Here is a 22065-nt window from a genome sequence, read left to right as displayed (position 1 = left end):
AACAGAACTGCAAGGAAAAAAAATCTGAATAAATAGATCTTTTTGAATTCAAGGTGTTAGTGTAACAGAATATTAAGTACTATAAAACGTTAACAGGTGCTGCTGAGATTTGATAAAATGATATGAAAAGAATAAGCATGGAATATTTTAACTTTCTGCTGAAATCTTTTACATATCATATTTGATAGTTGAATCACTTTTTTTTCCCTTATTCTTCAAGTTGGTGTGAAAGATAAATATAAGCAAGTAATGTTCTATTTATTGCTTAAAATCATCTACAACTTTAGTAGAGTCTCTGAAATTAAAGTGTAATGGGAAATTTAATGAATGAGTAAAAATGAGAAAGCTTACCAATCAGCCACCGGTAGTAAATTTGGTATGTAAAGAGAAACTTAAATTTGTAAACTTAAGTACCATTTTGGAATTATTTTTTTCTTCTGGATAGATTTCCAAAGAAAAATAATGAATAAAAAAAATTCATGCCACAAACTGCATATTCATTCCTGAAGCCTTATAACTTACATAAGATTCAAGGGGCCTTTGTGGTATTTACTTTAGGAAATTTTTAAAAAACTAAATGTGAGTATGTTCCCCATACTTAAGCCGTGAAACACAAGAGGAAACCTTCTCAAGTGAAAATCCTAGATTGGAGAATTAACTCCACCAGGCTCAGGTTCAGGAGTACTTTGATGATTAGTCTAGTACTTATTTTTGGTAATCCAGAGAATCATTCCTAGCAACACTTTCCTTACTCCAGGCACACCACAAAGATAAGAAATACTTTTTCTTCTTTCTAGTCAACAATTCCCACAGAGACAGTTGTATATCCAGATTTCAATCTTCTGGATGTCTGCTTCAGGAAGTGACAAATGTCTTACAGAAAGACTGCTATCTCATCAGAAAGTGCCTTCTTAGGTAATGCTGAAACCTCTGATGTGCACATATGCATAATGTTCGTTAAAGTGTTCATTTATCAGCAATCAGAAAACAGTTAAATTCAGTAAGGAAAATTATAATTTTCCTTTTCAATTTCTTAAAGGTAAATATAGAAACCACAAGAAAACAAAGACATAGCTTATCCAATTGCATTTTACTAATGCCCATTCTATGAACATATTATAAAAGAAAAAAAGGACAAGTTCATTTTACATGATGTATACCATAGTGAGTATACAGCTCAAAGGCTTACAACACACCAACCCATCTTTTTTCAATTTTGAAAGAAAAGGTCTTTGGATTGTCAAAAACTCTTGAACAGCTGAATTCTTATGACAATGCAGGAATGAAATATTGAAGGGAAACATCCTCATGTAGCAAAATAAAGTGAACAATCCGGTTATGCACAATATCTGAAAGAAAAAAAAAAGCAACATTTTAAAGAACTGTTCAAGTACACACACTAATGTATTTCCCTGTGTATTATAACACCTTGCTCCCAAATGAAGCATTACTTTTAAACAGAAATTCTTTCTCTAGGTTGCAATCATCTTTCTTTCAAATACAAGTAATGTTTAGTAATGTCCTGCAGTAAAAACATTAATCAATAGCATCTACTTCCAGATGCCACACTAAAAGCACACCAATCAAAAGGAAACTTTGTAATGTAATGATAACATTCCCACAAAAATAAGTAATTCCTAAGGGCCTAGCCATATACAGAATAGTGAAATAATAGATGTTTATAATGATGAACCTGAATTATTATAAGGTATACTTTTTCTACAATTTAGTCGTGATTAGTCATAAAATACAAACAGAGGGGAAAAATATAGGGACACTCATCTGGTCAGATTCTGGATACTACCAGTATTTAAAATGATAAATTCACATACTAAGTCCTAGGGAAAATGAACATAAATTAAAAACCTATCTGTCAGTGAAGCAATAGTCCCATTTCTAAACTATTAATAATGACAAAGCTATCCAAGAAGAATGGAAGAACCAAATATTATACCCAATACACCTTCACTGTGTGGTTAACGGAACAGAAAGAAACAATCACTCTCATAGGGTGGCAACAGTTATAAAAGCTCAATAAAAAAAACTCAATAGTATGAGAGAAGAGGCTCCTAATTACAGGACAGCGCTTCAATCTGGAAAAACAAACAATCATCTAGCTTTAATAACTCCTATGGGAATGACTGTGCCACAATAACAGCACACAAACCACAAGACAGTTCTATAATGTATGTGTGTACATATATTGGGGCTTGGGAGGAGGACCAGTGATAATTCTACAGACCCAGCTGTGGTTCTTCAGTCGTGTCCCACTCTTTGTGACCCTATTTGGAGTTTTCTCAGCAAAGTTTGGAGTGGTTTGCTACTTCCTTCTCCAACTCATTTTACAGATGAAAAACTGAGACAAATAGGGTTAAGTGACTTTCCCAGGGTCAGACAGCCAGTAAGTGCCTGAGGCCTGACTTGAACTCAGGGCTTCCTGACTCCAGACCTGGCACTCTATCTACTGCACCACCTGGCTATCACAGACCCAGTAGTCCACTTTACTAAAGCACAGTATAATGACTGATGCTTATCCCCAAACCATCAATGAAAGGCTCAACTTGTTCATGGTAACACAAGGTAGCATTTGTCAGAAGCAGGACATGAATCCATATTTTCCTGGCTCCATGGACAACTCTCTACACATTATGCCATTTGCAGTAAAGAAAAAAAAAAAAAAAAAAGTTTCAACATGTAAAGAATTCAACTTACAATGGTGCTATAATAGGCAGAGACAACAGAAAACAGTGGGAAATGTAGTCAGAGAAAATAACAACTTTGTCACCAAGTTCCTTTTATGATGAAACTAAAATGGGAGTAAAAATTATGTATGTCACCAGTAGTAAAGAAATCAAACTATTTATGAGAATATTTGGGACTGGAATATATAGCTTTTATGGAATTCAGTTGCTACCTTCATCTAGCTTAAATATAGTAAAACTTTAGCTATGCTGAACCCCCAAGAAATGAGCTATTTTTTACAGCCATTTTCTTGAGACCTAAAATTACCCATATGCTAGGACACAGGGTTGAATGAGGATAGATTCTAGCAGGGGACTTGAACTGTGCTTTTCTAAACAAGTTTCTGATACCAGGTTGCTTTTTTGTTATTTACTTCTTTCTCATAAAGATGGAAACCTCCCATGGCTCCCGCTCGCCTCAACCTCTCAGCTAAGAACTTTGCTTCGTATTTTACTAAAAAACTTGAGGCAATTCACTTTTTCTCCTCTCCTTTCATATCACCCAGATATCTTCTGCCACTATATCCTCCTTCATTCTTGTCTCACATGAAAAGATGTTCTTTTTTCTTGCCAAGGCAAACTCCTCTAACACGCTCAAGAGATCCCATTTCTATCCTTGATCTTTCTAATAGATTACCTCTTCCATTATCTCCACTCTCATCTTATCTTCAGGCTCTCCCTGACCACTGGCTGGTTCCCTACTGCCTACATTCTCAGAAAAACTCTCACTTAATCCATCCATTCCAGCTATTATTCTCTATCTCACCTCCCTTTCTTGACTAACTCCTTGAGAAGGCCATCTACAATTAATGCCTCCACTTCTCCTCTCACTCTCTTTTTACTCTACAATCTGGTTTCCAAACTCATCATTCAACTGAAATTGCTTTATCTAGTTACTAACTATATCCTAATTGCCAAATCTAATGGCCCTATCTCAGTCTTCATCCTTCCTGACCTGTCAGTAGCCTCGGACACTTGTCAACCAGCCTTTTCTTGAAACCCTCTTCTCTCTACTTTTCCTGACACTAACTTCACTTGGTTCTCCTCCAACCTATCTGACCACTCCTTGGTCTCCTTCACTGTATGTTCATCCAGGTCATGCCCTCTAACCATGAGGGTCTGTCCTGAGTCCTCTTCTCTTCTCCCTTTATACTATTTCACTCGGTGATCTTTTCAGCTCCCATGGGTTCAATTATCAGGTCTATACTGGTTATTCTCCAACCTACTTATCTCTGCTGACTTCAGTCTCACATCTTCAGCTGCCTATTGGACATCTTGAACTGGATGGCCTACAGACATTTTAAACTCAATATATCTAAAAATTAACTCATTATCTTTTCCTCTAAACCTTCCCTTCTTCACAACTTCCCTATTACTGTTAAGGATGCCACCATCCTCCAAATTACCCAGGCTCACAATCTAGGTGCGACCCTTAACTCCTCACTTTCTCACTCCCTAGATCCAAAGCTTATCAATTTTACCTTTGTAATCTCTCTCCTGGGCAGCTATGTGGTGCAGTGCATAGAGGACTGGGCCTGGAGTCAGTACAAGTTACTTAACCCTGTAGAGAAGGTAGAGGAGAGGGCATTTTGGAGGGATATAGTTGTTGATGAGTCATTTTTCAGTTGTGTCCGACTCTTTATGACCTCATTTGGGGTTTTTCTGGCAAAGATAATAGAGTGGTTTGTCGTTTCCTTCTTCAGCTCATTTTACAGAAGAGAAAACTGAGGCAAACAGGGTTAAGTAACTTGTCCAAGGTCACAAAGTTTAGTAAGTGAGGTCAAATATGAACTCAAGAAGACTCATCTTCCTGACTCCAGGCCCAGTGCTCTATGCACTCAGCTGTCCAGAGAGATTTGAAAGGTAAAACTGATAATCAAATAACAATTATTAAGCACCTACTATGTGCCAGGCACTGTGCTAAGTGCAGGAAAAAAAAGCAAAACCGTCTTTGCCCTCAAGGAGCTGACAATCTAATGAGGGAGACAACAGACAAACAAATACATACAAAGCAAGTTATACACAGGGATAAATAACAAATATTTAAAGGAGAGAAGGTACTGGAATTAAGAGGGATCGAGAAAGGCCTCCGGGAGAAGGTGGGATTTTAGTTGGGATTTAAAAGAAGCCAGCGAGGTCAGTTAGAGTACAGGAGGGAGAGTCTTCCAGACATGGGAGACAGCCATAGAAAATGCCCAGATGGAAGACTCAGAACATCTTGTTCATGAGACAACCATGAGGCCACTGTCACTGGATTAAAGAGTATGTGTTGGGGAGAAAGATGTAAGAAGACTAGAAAGGTAGGAGGGGGCTAGGATATGAAGGGCTTTGAAGGTCAAACACAGCATTTTGCTTTTAATCCTAGAGGCAAGAGGAAGTCACTGGAGTTTATTAAGTAGAGTAGAATAACATGGTCTAACCTGTATTTCAATTCAATCACTACTTTAGGGGCTAAATGGAGAATGGAATGAAGTGGAAAGAGACTTGAGGCAGGCAGACCCACTAGCAGGCTATTGCAATAACCAAGGCACAAAGAGATGAGGGCCTGAATTAGAGAGGTAACAGAGTTGGAGGAAAGAAGGGGGTATTTTTGAGAGATGCTGCCAAGGTGAAATCAGCAGGCCTTGGCAAAAGTTTGGATATAGGGGTGGAAGAGATGGGTGGGGAGTGATATAGTGAGAAATTCGAGATTCCTAGGTTCCAAGTCTGAGAGACTGGAAGGACAGTGTTGCTCTCTACAATAATAAGGAAGGTAGGAGGAGGGAGGGTTTAGGTGGAAAGATAATGAGCTCTGTTTTGAAAGTAATGAGTTTAAGATGTCTACAGATAACCAGTTTGAGATGTATAAAATGTAGTAGGAGACTTGAGATTGGAGGTCAGCAGATAGATTAGGGCAAGATAGGCAGATTTAAGAATCATCAGCATCAGAAATTATACATGTGTGACACAGTGCCCATCTACCTTCACTATTCTAAAAATCTGTGCCAGAGTGATTTGGAGAGAACTTATCCTAAGATTTACAAAAACATCATCAACAACATTATAAGAAGACACACCATGCCACAATTTTCTTCACTCTCTCCTTAATGTCTGAATGAGCAGCATTCTAGGCAGACACATTAAAAATAAGATCTTTAGGTATAAGATCGAAGTGCTTGCAAAGGCTATCAATTTTCATGAGGAATCTCTTCTTTAATAACATTTCATTTTCTTAACTTTGATCCAATTTCAGTCACCATATTTTTTTGTCCTTTTTTTTTGGCGGGGGGTGGTGGTGGTGTAACTACCAGTGGTATGGAGATATGCTCCTCAGGCAAAGAAAATAGTAAAATATTCCTAGGTGCTATATCTTTAGGGAAAATAATGCAATTGATAGGCAAGAAAATTATATCAGTTATCCAAAGCTAAGACTATAATTCTGAAAGTATCTTCCACTGAAGGCATGGAATTTAGTTGACTTTTTTCTTTTAAATAAATGCTTTAAAAAAATCTACTCTTTCATTAACTTGTGCTATATAGGTTAATATGCAAATGTTCAAAAACCTAAACAAGGGGTTTTAACCCTTGGGAATTCGTATATAAGATTTTTCAGGGAGGAGAGGAATTTGGATGAGGGGAAAAATTCAATCTTTATTTTCATAAACCTTTAACTGAAATTTATTTTAAATTCTGAGAAAGGCATCCATAGATAACACCAGACTACCAAAGGGGTCCATGACACACAAAAAAAGTTAAGAACCTCTGCCCCAAAAGGTAGAACAATGATATTTTTAAAACAAAGAATCTGTTATATGGAAATCTGAAGATTTTGAGAATATAAGAACCTGGCCAGCCTTCATATTCTACCTAAACCCAAAGTGGGGGGTGGAAAATCAAGAAGGGACCAATTTGGTGGTACCCTGTCAATGCAGAAGTTGGCAAGTATTGAAAAAAATGTCTCATTAGCCTGTGGTGCAAAATCAGTTCCCCAAAAAATCTTACAATGCTTCTGTAGACCCAAGGATTTACCTTTCAAAATCAAAAGCAGCTTTATGAAGCTTTTTAACGCTCTCATTTTCAAACAGCAACACTACTTTCCTAAAAATGCACTCAGTTCATTCCTGTTTTTGCTCATAAAACTTTTTGTCTTTGAAATGAGCCCAAGGCCAAAAATAAGGCTACCTTCATATCTTTTCACTATGATCCACTTACAAAAAACACAATCTAGGTACACCAATTTAGCATAGCACATGGCTGTTCCAGTTGATTTTCTTAAGCTGAATACAAGCCCCTAGTCTTGATGTATTGTAGATGAGATGAACAAATTACATATTGATTCACCAATAGTTTTTGCACTAAATTCTTCTCAGTTAGGTACAAACAACCACTGTCTAAGACTAGCACAACCTTTTAGCATTTTTGTCCTTTGTCTTTTAACAAAACAAAAAAAGCTGGAATCCATATAATAATTTGGCTTTTAGACATCTAGTCCTGTTGTGCTATTTTTATATATACTACCATAAAGATTTTAGTAATCTGCTATGGTTAGTTGATCACTGTCTTTTAATCGTTACAGTGAAGTCTGCCTAGATGCAAACATACACCTCTAAAGATGGTGTGTCTTATTTGATGCCTTCAAGGGCAATGCAGGGGACTGCTTCTCTTCTCTCCTACTATAGCTGCTCCAGCAGAACAGTCCGATGGCATCAGAGGTTACTAGTATACAGGAGTGGTTAGTAATGCCATTCCTCCTGTTTTTCATTCTACCCTCCAACTCCCTAGCCTAGTTCTATTGTTTGTGTTCTTACCTCTGGTCCTCTTCTCCCCAATGTGAGGGCTAGTAGTTTGCCCTGCCCACCGCTGATTGAACCAAGCTCTCTAGTGTTGCTTCTTCCACATTACTAGGTTCTCCATGCAGAAATGCTATCCTTACAGTCAAGGTGAGATATCTAATCCTTCTGTCTTTTAATGTTCTCTCCATGACTCTTCTCTGTTACAGCCCCTACTGCTACTAGATGTTCATTCCTTCATTCAACAAACATTAAATGTCTACTATGAGTAGGTGTATGAGGCTCAATGAGTGTTTTGCTGTCAAAAAGATTCTCCTCCATCCCTTACCCCAACTTCTTAAACCAGAAATGTTCCAGAAAGCTGGAACAAGGTTGAATTCCAAACAGCTGAGATTTGACTACATTTTTTAGAAATATGCTCTGGACTGGTATCGTTTAAAGTATATTACACACAGAAATGGAGTAATGAAGCAAACTCACTACATAATGCTTTTGTTGGGTTTACTTGCTGTCCCGCAAGAAACTGTAGAAGCTTCTTAATATCTATTCGTGCTTCGGCCATGTTCTCCGAATCTCTATCTTGAGAAGCATCTTCAGAGGCTACAATAATAGAAAAAGCCTTTAAACAAAATGATTACTATTCATTTATTATAGGACAGACTAGGCTAAATATGTTCAAAGGAACAGGGACTAGATCTATGATTTCACTAGTACAGGGAGCTCTCTTGTTGAGGAAATTCCCTCTAGCAATGAAAAGTTCCCTAGAATACTAAGAGGTTAAGTGACTTACCCAGAGACACAGATGAGGAGTTTGAACCCAAATCATTCCAGTTCCAAGGCTAATCCTCTATGGACTGTAATATGGTGTCTTTCAAGTACAAAAGGGCTAGTTTTTACGTAGTTAAGTGGAATAACTATCATTCCTTTGGGTGTCATATGTATTTGTCTCTTTATCCTTGTCTTACAAGCATAATAGTAACTTGAAAATGCATTCCTTCTTCCAATCAACAAACAATTATGGAGTCCCAATTGTATGCAAAACAATATACTAGGGTCAAGGGATAAATATGAAAGATATGATCCATATTTAAAGGAGCATGTAATCTGAATAAATGAACTCATGCTATCTCCTTCAACAAATACCTTTTGAGTTAAGGAAAAAAAATGACTGACCTTTAGATTCAACCACTGAGTACTTCAAAGTATCTTGTTGATATGTATGTGATTAAGCCCTATGTAACTTGAGCAAACCACTTAACTTCTTAAGACCTCCAGGCAACCTTCTAAGACTACAAGTTACAGAGCAGGTGGTAACCTGCACTGGTACAGGAGTTTCCAAAAGAGTTTTCTACACTAACGAAATCACATATCTGGTTCAAAATAAATGTATGTATCTTATACAAAGACCATCATTGTGAGAGAGCAGGATGAAAAGAAAAGAATTTTTCAAGTCCTTTCTATATATTTTTTCCTTTCTATATTTCAAAATATCCTTTATTATTTATCTGGTTAATTCAGTAAGATAAAAAAATGTATATTTCAATGTGTTTTTTTACTCAAACTGGAATGATTACACAAATTATTCCATTTCTCCCTCCCTCATTACAAGTAAAAAACGCACTCAACCAGATTTCCAATTTAACATTTAGAGACCTCAATTAGATATATCATTTGCAAGTTTAACAAAAGCAAAGTCAAAGAAAAACCAGAAATCTTACCCCAGGGAGGATTTCCAAGATCTTTAAAATGTGTTGTAATACACACTAAATCAGTTTCTATTTTCAAGTTCATTTCTCCTTTTAGATTTGCTTCAATAACCTATGAATTATAGTTTGAATATATGATTTAAATCTTTAATCGAGTATAGGAAAAACAATTTAAGATACATGGTAATACCGTAAGCTTTTAAAATGATAAAAAACGAGGCATTTAAAGGCAAGTTTCTGCTATTGACCAGGAAACTCTGCTATGGGTGACAGAATGATTTAATAGGATAGAGAAGTGCATATGAAGTCAGAGGATCAGAGTCTACCAGCTCTGTAATTAACTTCTCTGGGCCTAAATTTCCTTGTTTGTAAAAGGAGGTGGTTGGATTTCATGTTCATTAAGGTACTGCCTAGCTCTAAATCCAATGATTTAGTCATAATCCAAAGAAATCTGTCAATTCTAAAGGGGAACTAAGATCCAGAGAATAATTTAGCCTGAAAAGATTATGTGGCTATTTTTCAGTAGTTAATCTTGAATGATTTTATAACATTGTTGAAAAGCTATGAACAGTTGACCCATTTACTTGGATTGGAATGAAGGAACTCTTAATTGCTCAACAAAAATAGGGCACATAGCTTTTTAATAGTGATATTAATTATAGGCATAGCTAGAAACCAATCAATATCCCAATCAACATCTATAAAAGTCCACAGTAGATTTCTGACTTAACGCTATTCTTTTACATGTGTGAAAAAACAAAAACAAAGCAACAAAAAACCCCAACTATACAACCAAACATATTTGTTGAATAGGTCAAAAGATTCAGAAATACAAGGGAGCCTTAGAGTCTAGTCAAACTTCATTTTTTACAGATCAAGAAACTGAGGCTCAAAGAGATTAAATTACCTGCCCAACATCATACCAATAATAAGAAACAGGACCAGGATTTGAAACCAGGCTTTCTGAAGTTAATGCCAGTTTTTTAAAACTTTAACACACTGCCTCTCCTACAGTGGCTATACGATATGGTACTGACTCTCAGGGAGCTTACCACATAGTTGACAAGAGTAAAAAACAATCACAGAAAAATAACTTAAACTTTGTGGGTTTTTTTTTATTCCTAGACTTTTGATTTCATAGGAGAAAAAGTGAGAAAGGTACCTCTACTAATGGAAATGGGTAACTGTTAAGAGTATCATATACTCTAAGAAAGTTACCTGAGGGCACTGAGAGGAGGTTAAATGACTTACTCAGGGCCTCATAGTCAGTACATATGACACCAACTAAAACTGAATGTTTTTTGGTTTATAAAAAGCCAATACACTTGCAAAGAATGAGTTTAAAAGTTTTAGAATTCCATGAAAAAGATAACCTTCATTTTAAAAATGAACTATAGAGTTTGAAATCAAATGTAGAGAAGCTTTAGGAAATATTTAAGATACTGGAGAATTAATTATAACTTCAAAGGCCAGAGATATTAACTGACCTTGATATCCACAATCCAACATCAGGGTATGATCACAAAAATAACTCACTAACAATTAAAAGACCTGTTAGTTTAAGCTACACCTTCCTATCTGTCTCTTTTTTGCCACCACCCCTCCCCCCTTGCATCAGGAGTGTGGGAAAGGAGGTGTGGGGAAGGAAAGAAGGAATGCTTGTCCTTTATATTCTTCTTAAAACCATTTCCTTTATTTCTCATATACACAGTCTCCTTTCCCCCTTCTCCAGTACTTCATTCTGCCAAAAGACCTCTATTTCTCTTTTTCATGTAACTTGTTCATTCATAACAATGGCTACAAATCACCATTTCACTCTGATAAAGAAGCACCACACTAAGTACCAAAAAAGGTAAGTGCCATCTTTCTAACCTTTATGAGCTGTGCTTACTCTCTCCAAGCACATGAAGAAAAATGGTTTTTTGTCACCGTATCACAAAATCTAGAAACTGAAGGTTTCTAGCTAAGTTTTGCAGTTAAAGGCAGAGAGTACCTGGATATACTGAGTGAAACTTTTGTTTTTTATTCTTAATTTTAAAAGTTGAAGATCCTCTCAGCCTTCATCTTCTTGAACTTTTCTGCAGTTCTACTGAATGCTAGAGATGTTCCTCTTACTTCCTTTTTTAAACAAACTTTCTCTTTTTTCAGTTTTGTTCTCATTCTACCCTTCTAACCACTTCTTATCTGACCCTTTCCTGCCTCCTCTTCCTCCCTCTACCCAAAGGGGCTGTTTTTCTTTATATCCTTTTACCTTGTGATCACAGTCATCACAACCACTTCCACTATGCTCTGTACAAAATAATTCTATAACCTTTTTCTTTAATCCTCACATTTCTTCTGATCTCTGAACCTGAACTTCAAAATTACCTGGCAACACATAGTTCTACCCAGCTGTGTTGCAAAGCTAACACATCAAACTCAACATGTCCAAAAACAAACATATTTATCCCAAACCCAATCTCTCTCCTCTTCACATCCCTTTTTTCTTTTACTTTCTCTCAGGCCTTAAGGCTAAAATAATCTTTTCAATAATTTCTACCTATTGTTTCTAGCTCTATCTTCAGAGGCCAACCTAAACAATTTCTTTCACGGGACAAACCTTCAAATAATTGAAGAAATCTACCATTTTCTGTTCTCCAGCTAAATATCCTCTGATTCTTCAACTGATTCTTGTGTTGCATGATTTAAAGCCCTCCTCTGGAGAAGTCCCTCAGTTTTTCCATGTTTGCTTGCTAAAATGCCCAGAACTGAACACAATATTTCAGAAATGGTTTAACCAAGGCAGGCTTTCAGGGCTATCATCTCTTTTGTCTGTACATTGTGTTTTCTACTGATACAACCTAAGATCCCATTAGTTTTGCTGGGTGAGTTGTCTTAACGTTGGTATATATAACATTTATGGTACACTAAAATCCCTATTTCTTCTCCACATGAAAAGCTGTCTAGTCATATCTTCCCTCCTTGTATTAGTAACTTTTTTAACCCAAGTGTAGAAATCTACATTTAATTCTATTAAATTTCATTTTATTAGATCTGGCCCAAACATTTGACAAAGTAACAGAAAGAACCCAGGACACAGAATTAGGAAAATTGGGCCCAAATCCTGGCCAACACTGTGTAACCATGAGTAAATCATTTATTACCTCAGTCCCAGTTCCCTCCTCTGCAAATAGGGATATTTTAAAATTACCAACCTAAGAAGGTTGTCTCTGTAAATCTGAAGGTGCTATACAAATATGGGTTATTATTATAACCTGTAAAGATCTCTTAGATTCCAATCTATTACTCAATTACTCTTACTTTCATGTCATTCACAAATTTTATAAGTATACCAATCATGCCTTCATTCAAGTCACTGTTTAGACATAAAGCCAAGGAAAGACCCCTGTGGTTGTCTAGGGGGAGGACTCACTCAACTACTAACAGTGATTACCTTTATTTCTTTCTATGACTCATAAACTATTCTTTTAATAATGAAATCTATAATTTTGCCAGGAATCTAAGTCAAGCTTAGCTGTCTACAGTTTGCCCCTTCATGAAAATAATATTTGCTCATCTCTAATTCCTAGAATTCCTTTCTCATTCTTTATAACTTTTCAAAATCTGTAATAGTCGCTCCCTAGTCCCATCTTCAAGTTCTTGCAGTACAATGAGATGGTCTCTGTCTGGTTGCTTAGTTACCTGGAACTCACTGAGGGAAAATAGGTCCTCTCTTATCATCTCTCTACTCCTGAGTTTCAATTCCTTACTAGCCACTTGTGTATTGCACTTCTTAGTCTAAAGGTTCTCTTTGGTAAGAAAAACAAAAGCATAACAAAAGATCAATCATCGGACTGCTCCTTTTTCCATCATCTCTATTCTCTCTACCTGAAGCAGAGCGAGCTCCTTTTCCCACTACTCTAATCCTCTTCTCTCCAATATAACTAAAACATATCTTCCTATTTCCATTAGAATTCACTGTAAGCTGTAAGTTACGCTGGCCTTTAGAATTCCTGACACTCATATAAAAACATTCCATTCTTTTCATTCATTCTTAGTTATCTTCTGTTTCCATTTTCTGTACATGTCTTTTTAAAATACAAGTTGTGTCTGGATGTGTGTTACTACATGTGTGTGTCACATTGAGTTAATGTGTAAGTTGTTTAGGCTGAATTGATTTCTTTCCTTCTTTTACCTTTTGCTTCAAGGGATGGTCACTGGGTAAAGGATATTAAAAGATATCAATAAAAACAGGTAAAAAAGAAAAGTTGGTCTATACAATGTATACTGCCTGTAGTTATGTAAATCTCTATAGAAACTGTCCTCTTACCTCAATGGAAAAATTTGTATTAGTCATCAGACTTTATCCTTGAGAGTATCTCATCTTCTTGCAGTGACTTTCCCTGCAAAATTTTAGACCATGGGATCCTGCCCATGCTTTCTGTGAACTCTTTGAAATTTTGAAATATTCTCTCCCAAAATCAAGGGTGGACATCAGAATACATTCAGCGTTCCTCTACTGCATTAGAAACTCTAAGTGCTAGGAATACTTACACTCAAGATTCTTAGCACTTCTTCTCTGGCTACCAATTCCTCTTCACTGGTCAGAACTACACCTCTTCATTTCCCTCATCTTGCCTTTTAGAATCCCTAACACTCTATAAAGCTCTACTTAAATGCCATCTTCTACAGTCGGCCTTTCCTAACCTTCTCAATGAAATTACTTGGTACTCAGCTTGTGTATACTTCTGTGTGTACGTGTTGACTCACCTGATAAAATCAATCAACAAGACAAAAAAATAAAAGTCTTAAGAATGCAACCACCCTGAGGGCAGTCTATGTACCCTGAGCACCTAGCACAACGCCTGGCACATAGCAGGCACTCAGTAAATGCTTTTTAATTACTTCTTCCAACTTAATAAAAATATATCTAAAAGACAAATAAAAAATTAATTAATTGCTCAGCTTTTGGCGAGCAAGAGCTCAGACAGATATCCAGGTAGTTAAATCCTTCCATCACAAATAGATTTTACTCTGATGTTGACTTTGTGATCTGCTTCTGGAGTGAATCTACTTCCTCCTTCTAGCTAGATGGTCTGGAGTAAATTACTATCATTACTACTGCCTCTGTTTTCCTATCCATTAATCCTAACTCAACTACTTCCCCTCTCAGTTAATGAATCTTCTCACATAATACCTACTACTCTGTATAATCTTTTAGATAATCTATTCCTTCCTTGGGCAGCTAGGTGGCACAGTGGACAAAGTGCCACATCTGCAGTTCGAAAGACCTGAGTCTAAATCTGGCTTCAGACATTAACTAACTGTGTGACCCTGGGCAAATTATTTAACCCTGTTTGCCTCTGTTTCCTCATCTGTAAAATGAGCTGGAGAAGGAAATGCCAAACCACTTCAGTATCTTTGCCAAGAAAACCCCAAATGGGGTCACAAAGAGAGTTGGACACAACTGAAATGAGTGAACAACAATTCCTTCCCTGCTATATTCTAGTTATAAGTCCCATCTTGCCAAGTCTCAGTAATACCTATGAGGTCAAATTTACCTCTTTTATGTTAAGCTCTCTAGTTCACTTTATTACATTCTACACATGTATATAGAAATCAAAGAGCATATTACTATACCCCTTTTTGGGCACTACCTCCTATGAATTGCTTAGCTTTTCCACTGCTATTCTTATGTGATGTCTGATATTTTCTGAATCAGCAGATGTATAAGACTCCATTTGCAGTTTTAAGTTCCCTTGGGCTAGACCTACAAGTCCATAGGCAAATAAATTCTTTCCAAAATCTGTTAGATGTCCTAAATCCTTTGTCATTTTTGTTTCATAAGCTGGGTATAGAAATTTAATTTCATTCTTTAACATCACCTTCCTAATCAACTACTCACTACAAATCCAAGTTATTCCCTTTCAAACTTCATTTACTTCAAGTAAAAGCAGCTGTGAAATATTTCAATCTTAAGCACAGGCTTTGATTTAGTCTGGAATAGTCTATGTACTGTGCTGCAACTCTAAACATGTAGAACCATGAGATAAACTGCATGTTTATAAACACATAAATATAATTTATACAAATGTTAATAGGCAATGTCAATGGCCTATTAAAAATTTACCAAAAAAATTATCTTAAATATTCCCCTAGACAATGAATTATAACTTACAACATGATTGCTGATGTTTTTCATTCTTTCCACTACACTCTTCATAGTCTTCAATACTGGTAAATATATACTAACCTACAAAAATCAATAGAATAAGCAAAAATAATTTAAAACAAACATAAAAGCCATAGTAAATGATAATAACATATAGAGATTTTAGACTTGGTTCAAATTTCAATTTCCTTCAAAAGGCACCCAGTGTAAATGATTTTTGTTTCTGAGATTACTTTCCATTTAAACTGTACATATCTTGTACTCATCAAGAATTTATTAAGCATCTACTATGAGCCATGCACTGTGTTAGTCCCTGCTCTAAAGAAGTTCAGTGTAATGGGGCAAACAACTTTGTAAAAAGAAGACATATTCAGAATAAATTAGAGATAATCAACAAAGGGAAGGAATTAGCATTAAGGGGATAGAGAAAGGTTTCTTGCAGAAGGTAGGACTTGAGCTAGGACCAGAAAGAAGCAAAGGAAGCCAAGAAATGGGATGAGAGAAGAGAGAATTCTAGGTCTGGGGGGCAGTCAGTAAAAATGAACAGAGTAGAGATATGTAGTATTTCATGCAAGAAACAGCAAGGAACAGCAGAAGCAGGAGAACATTGTACACAGTAACAGTCACACTGTGCGATGACTAACTTTGATAGACTTAGCTCCTCTCAGCAACGCAAACATCAAAGACAACTCCAGAAGACTCACAATGGAAAATGCTATGCACATCCAGAGAAGGAACGTGGAGTCTGAATGCAAACGGAAGTATACTATTTGTTCTCCTTGTCTTCTGTTGTTTTATTTTGTTTCTTCTTTCTCATGGTTCCTCCCATTACTTCTAATTCTTCTTTATATCATGACTAATGTGAAAATATGCTAAATATGAATGTATAAGTAGAGCCTACATAAGATTGCATGCCATCGTGGGGAGCAGGGAGGAGAGGGAGAAAATTTAAAACTCAAAATCTTATGAAAGTGAATGTTGAAAATTAAAAATAAATAAGTTACTTATTTTTTTAAAAGAAAGAAACAGCAAGGAAGTCAGTTAAGAAGACTGGAAAAGTAGGAAGGAGCCAAATAATGAAGGACTTTAAAAGCCAGAAAGGATTTTATATTTGATCTTGTAGTAAATAGAAAACTACTGATGCTTAGTGAATAGGGGAGTCATGCCTGCAAGTAAAAAAATTATTTAGACAAATAAGTGAAGAATGGACTGGAGTAGAAACTTGAGGTAGGAAGACCAACTAGCAGGCTATTGTAATAGTTCAGGCCTGCACTAGGGTAGTGGTAGAGTCAGAAAAGAGAAGAAGGAATATATGATTTACAAAGGTAGTACTGACAATACCTGCCACCTGATTGGATATTCGGGGTGGAGAAGAGTGAGCAGTTGAGGCTGAGATAAAGGTTTTGAGCCTGGGTGACTTAGAGGATAGTGGTATCGTAGGCTGTCATTAGGAAGGTAGAAGAGGGGAGGACTTGGGGAGAAAAGATAATGAGTTCAGTTTTGGACCTGCTGAATTTAAGATATCTAAGGGACACCCAGTTTGAGATATCCAACAGACAGCTGGAGAAGTGAGGCTGGAGGTCAGGAGAGAGGTTAGGGCTTGATAAATAAATCTGAGAATCATTAGCATAGAGATGACAACTGAATCCACTGAAACTAATGAGATCACCAAGCAAAACTGTATAGAGGGAGAAAAAAGAGGACCCTGGACAGATCCTTGAGGAATACCCATCAGTAATGAGCATGAACATATGAAGATTCAGCAAAGGAGACCGAGGAAGAGGGGTCCAACAGGTAGAACCAAGTGAAAAGAAGTCTCACAAAAACCTAGAGCAAAGAGAATATCTGAGTGACAATGTCAAAGGTTGCCGAGGGGTTGAGGACTGAGAAAGATGAGGACTGAAAAAAGGCCACTGCATTTGGCAATAGAGAGATCATTGATAACTTTATAGATAGTTGTTTCAGTTGAATGATGAGGTCAGAAGCCAGACTGCAAAGAGTTAAGAGAATGAGATGAAAGGAAGTAAAGGCATCAATTGTAGATGGTCTTCTCAAGTTTAGCCACATGTGGGGATGGAGGGGAAAAGGAATAAAGGACCATAGCTACTGAGGATGGGCTGATCAAGTGAGAGTTTTTTGAGCGTGCGCAAGTCATGGTCATGTCTATAGGCAGTAAGGAAACAGCCAGCACACAGGGAGATTAAAGATTAGTGAGAGTGAAAATGACAGGGGGAGTGATCTGCTGGAGAGGACAGGGTGGAATAGGTTTGCTTGTGCATGTAGAGGAGCTTTCTTTGGTAAGAAGGGTCATTTCTTCACGTGAGTCAGAGGAGGAGGGGGAAACTGTGGTAGAAATCTTAGTGATTTGAGATAATTGTTTGCATCCAGTCTCCCAAATTAGAAGGTGAGCTTAAAGTAGCATGTTTTTGCCATTTTTTGTATACAGTACCTGGCACATGGTAAAGCACTTAATAAATGCTTGTTGACTAAATCAGTGTTTGGCATATAGAAGACATCTAACAATTGCTTGGCTGATTAAAATCACAGAATTCTTGAGCTGAGAAATCATCTACTCCAACTCTTTTAACCTTTTATAAGGCTGTCTAGTCATGTCCAAATTCTATAATTACAAAGAAACCTAAAATTGTCATAATTATCTGTCTAGAATCCTTTTAGACAGACTATCTCAAGGTCTAAAGAACTCCAACATATTTTATGTTTTTGTTCTAATCTACTATTTCCTTATATATTTTTATCTAAGTAATTTTGAAACATCAACAAAAGAAAAGCTTATCTAAGCTTTTAAGCTTAATGAAAAGTCCCTAGGGGATTTCAAACAGGAAAAGCTTTAGAAATAACAAAGATATCAAAAGAAGAAACTTATTTGCATGTTTTCACCTAATTTTAGTCATAAGCATACTGGAAAGAAACTAAATCTAACTTGAAATTCTGATCTAATATTGACATTCAAAACATTCATGAATCATCAGATGTTTAATAAATGTTTATAAATCACAATTCTCAGAAATGCAATATGCAATCCTTTTACTGTTATTAACAGACATACTTTTAAAAGTTGACATCTATCCCCAAATTACCTAATGCCTTAGCAAAGATTTATATTTTCATAACTAAAAAAAAATTACCATCTTAAGTGGAGATTTACTTGCTGAACATGAAAGAGTTAAACAGCATATACACACCTCAAATTCTGGTAGAATAAAATTAGCACTCTAATAATTGACAAATTTGAGAATATTAGTGCCTATAAAAGTACTTAAAAATAAAAATGTAGTCACAATTACCAAAGAAAAAAGAAAACTGTAGGGCTCTAAAGTTTGATTCTTCTGCCTGAGGACAGTTCTCCAAAGGAGAGAGTTAAAAGAGGAGAAATGAATTATAATCTCTCTCAATTTTTTTCCATGTGATTGTTTTACAACATTAACAACAATCCAAATACTATTTTGTTATTTTATTCAAAATCCATAAGAAAAAACCCTTATTTCCACTAATTTATATATAAGCTTCAGAATTAAATTGTAAAGCACCTACTGCTTACACCTTGGTTACCTAAGAGAACAGCAATAACTTTAAGCTTTCATTATATTTAAGATATACTGTAAGAATGGAAACAGAACATTCCCAACAAAAGGTTCTTCTCCATGAAATGCTATCCTTTATAATTATTATTCTTTATATTTACATAGCACTTCTACACAAGCTGTGAGGGAGTGTGCTATTTCCCCCTATTTTACAGATGTAGCAATAGTTAAAAATTTATTTTGTAAACAAATTAGCATATTATCAAGTGTGAAGGGCCCAAGAACCACTGCCTTATCAGTGAAAACACTCCTTCAAAGTTTGTTTTTTTCCCTGGGTAAGATCATATTACTGTATTTGTAATAGTTTACTACATGTACTGGATATTTATCATTTGAGGTATACTACTCTTTCTAATCAAAGAATCTCTAAGAAATCTGCCCTGATTATAAAACAAGACTCCATAATGTTCCCAGGTGCTTTTTATAATACTGGTGATTAAAGTCATAACCACTACATTCAGGGTGCATGTCTTTCCTTTTGTAAATTGGATAGTGACCTAAATCAATGGACCTTTTGGCATTATTATGGTATTTCTAGTTGCTTGAGCAGATTAGCATAAGATAACTATTCAAGTTTTCTGATATGAAAGCTTTAAGTTACAAGAGATATACTGAACATAATATTTTATGGAATGAGGAAAGAAGCAGTATTTGTGGATCCCCAAATTTATCAAGGGTCACATATCAAGTTTCCCTCAAGGACTCTACCCAACAAAAGGACTAATACTAAGGATACTGTTTCTTGCTTTTAAAGATGGAGGTAATGTGATGCAATGAAAAGCAGAAGTAGGCCTAAGAAGTCTATTGTTCAAATCTCAATTTTAATACTTTTTGAGTTGTACTGGGAAAGTCCTTTAACCACTCTGAGCTTGAGTGTGAGTACCTTCACTACCTGCCTTCAAAGGACTCTTGTGAGTAAAAGACCTTTTACATATTAATTACAAATTTGAGTTTTTACTGTCATTTTAAATAGGTAATATGAAATTTTAACATCTCTTTAATCTGTTTTTAAATAGTTCAAGTTGAACTAAAATAATTTTCTCTTTACTTTCTTTCAAAAATTGATTAATACTCATTCTCTTTTCAAACTCCTCACAATTTTCAAAAGAGTTACTCTATATAAATTCTTGATGCTCCTACAGGATCATAATATAAAAGCTAAATTAAGAATAAGACCCCAGGAGGGGTGGAGCCAAGGTGGCAGAGTGAAAGCACTGACATGCTTGAGCTCTCCCCCAAACCCCTCCAAATACCTGTAAAAAAAAATGGCTCTAAACAAATTCTAAAGCAGCAGAACCCACAAAAAGACAAAGTGAAACAAATTTCCAGCCACACAACCTGGATAGTTGATTGGAAAGGTATATCGCACCAGGTAGGGAGAGGAGCGCAGTGCAGCGTGGGCACGCAGGCAACCTGGAGCAGGCCTCAGGGGACTGAATCGCAGGCAGCTGTAGTGGTTTCCAGACTTCTCAACCCATGAACGCCAAAGACAACTCAGAAGGTCAGTGGGAAAAGTCTGTGACTGTGGTGAGAGGAGGAGCTAGGTCTCAGCCACAAGTCCTGAATGCGGCCTCTGAGGCAGCAGCTGCCTCCTTAGCTTCCAGCCCACAGACTGAGGGGGGTGGTCTGGGGTGAGGAGCAGTGCTGGTGTGGTGGAGCTTGTTGTGGAGGTGGAGAGGAAACACCTCATCCCTTATCATACCACCTTGAAAGAACTGAAAATTTCCAGGTCCCTAGAACTATCTCTGAAAACAGCTATACAAACCCCCAAAGTTTGGAACAGTACATTCTCCACATCAGAAGCAGACTCTTACCTTAACAAAGAGTTTAAAACTCAAGTAATCGGCCGGGATCATGAATAAGCAGCGCAAAAAGAGTCAGACTATATTACCTTACTTTGGTGACAAAGAAGATCAAAACATACAACTAGAAGAAGATGACAAAGGCAAAGCTCCCACATCCAAAGCCTCCAAGAAAAATATGAATCAGTCCCAGGCCTTGGAAGAGCTCAGAAGGAATTTTGAGAAGCAAGTAATAGAAGTGGAGGAAAAACTGGGCAGAGAAATGAGAGTGATGCAAGAAAATCATGAAAAACAAGTCAGCTTGCGAAAGGAGACCCCAAAAAATACTGAAGAAAATAACACCTTAAAAAATAGCCTAACCCAAATGGCAAAAGAGGTCTAAAAAGCCAATGAGGAGAAGAACGCTCCAAAAAGCAAAACTGGCTATATGGAAAAGGAAGTCTAAAAGATTACTGAAGAAAATACTTCCTTAAAAATTAGAATAGAGCAACTGGAAGCTAGTGACTTTATGAGAAATCAAGACAGTGTAAAACAAATCCAAAAGAATGAAAAATTAGAAAACAATGTGAAATATCTCACTGGAAAAACAACTGACCTGGAAAATAGATCCAGGAGAGAGAATTTAAAAATTATTGGACTATCTGAAAGCCATGATCAAAAAAAGAGCCTAGACATCATCTTTCAAGAAATTATCAAGAAAAACTGCCCTGATATTTTAGAACCAGAGGGCAAAATAGAAATTGAAGGAATCCACCGACCTCCTCCTGAAAGAGATCCCCAAAGGAAAACTCCTAGGAATATTGTAGCCAAATTCCAGAGTTCCCAGGTCAAAGAGAAAATATTGCAAGCAACTAGAAAGAAACAATTCAAATATTGTGGAAACACAATCAGGATAACACAAGATTTAGCAGCTTCTACATTAAGGGACCACAGGGCTTGGAATATAATATTCCGGAGGGCAAAGGAGATAGGATTACAACCAAGAATCACCTACCCAGCAAAACTGAGTATAATCTTTCAGGGGAAAAAATGGTCATTCAGTGAAATAGAGGACTTTCAAGCATTCTTGATGAAAAGACTAGAGCTGTATAGAAAATCTGACTTTCAAATACAAGACTCAAGTGGAACATGAAGAGGTAAACTGGAAAGAGAAACCATAAGAGACTTATTAAGGTTGAAGTGTTTACATTCCTGCATGGAAAGATGATATTTGTAACTCATGAGACCTTTGTCAGTAATAGGATAGCTGTATGTATGTATGTATGTATGTATGTATGTATGTATGTATGTATGT

The 22065-nt window shown here is 36.4% G+C and overlaps 1 protein-coding gene across 2 annotated transcripts in view; it reads right to left on the bottom strand.

Moving 5' to 3' along the window:
- Window positions 1-1071: 1071 nt before the first annotated feature.
- The window catches only part of HUS1 (HUS1 checkpoint clamp component), a 26763-nt gene continuing 5769 nt past the window's right edge, over window positions 1072-22065 (bottom strand). For both annotated transcript variants that reach the window (XM_027836847.1, XM_027836846.1), the window contains 4 exons: window positions 15374-15448; window positions 9229-9328; window positions 7991-8110; window positions 1072-1349 (listed from right to left, as the gene is read on the bottom strand). In XM_027836847.1, coding sequence (XP_027692648.1) covers window positions 1267-1349; window positions 7991-8110; window positions 9229-9328; window positions 15374-15448 — 378 coding nt within the window. In that variant the 3' untranslated portion in view covers window positions 1072-1266. The remainder of the gene's footprint in view (window positions 1350-7990; window positions 8111-9228; window positions 9329-15373; window positions 15449-22065) is intronic.

This window comes from Vombatus ursinus, unplaced genomic scaffold (genome assembly GCF_900497805.2).
Source record: "Vombatus ursinus unplaced genomic scaffold, bare-nosed wombat genome assembly UNPS02014820.1, whole genome shotgun sequence".
NCBI lineage: Eukaryota > Metazoa > Chordata > Mammalia > Diprotodontia > Vombatidae > Vombatus > Vombatus ursinus.
Note: the sequence above shows the minus strand (reverse complement) of the source record. Positions and strands in the feature narration are given on the sequence as shown.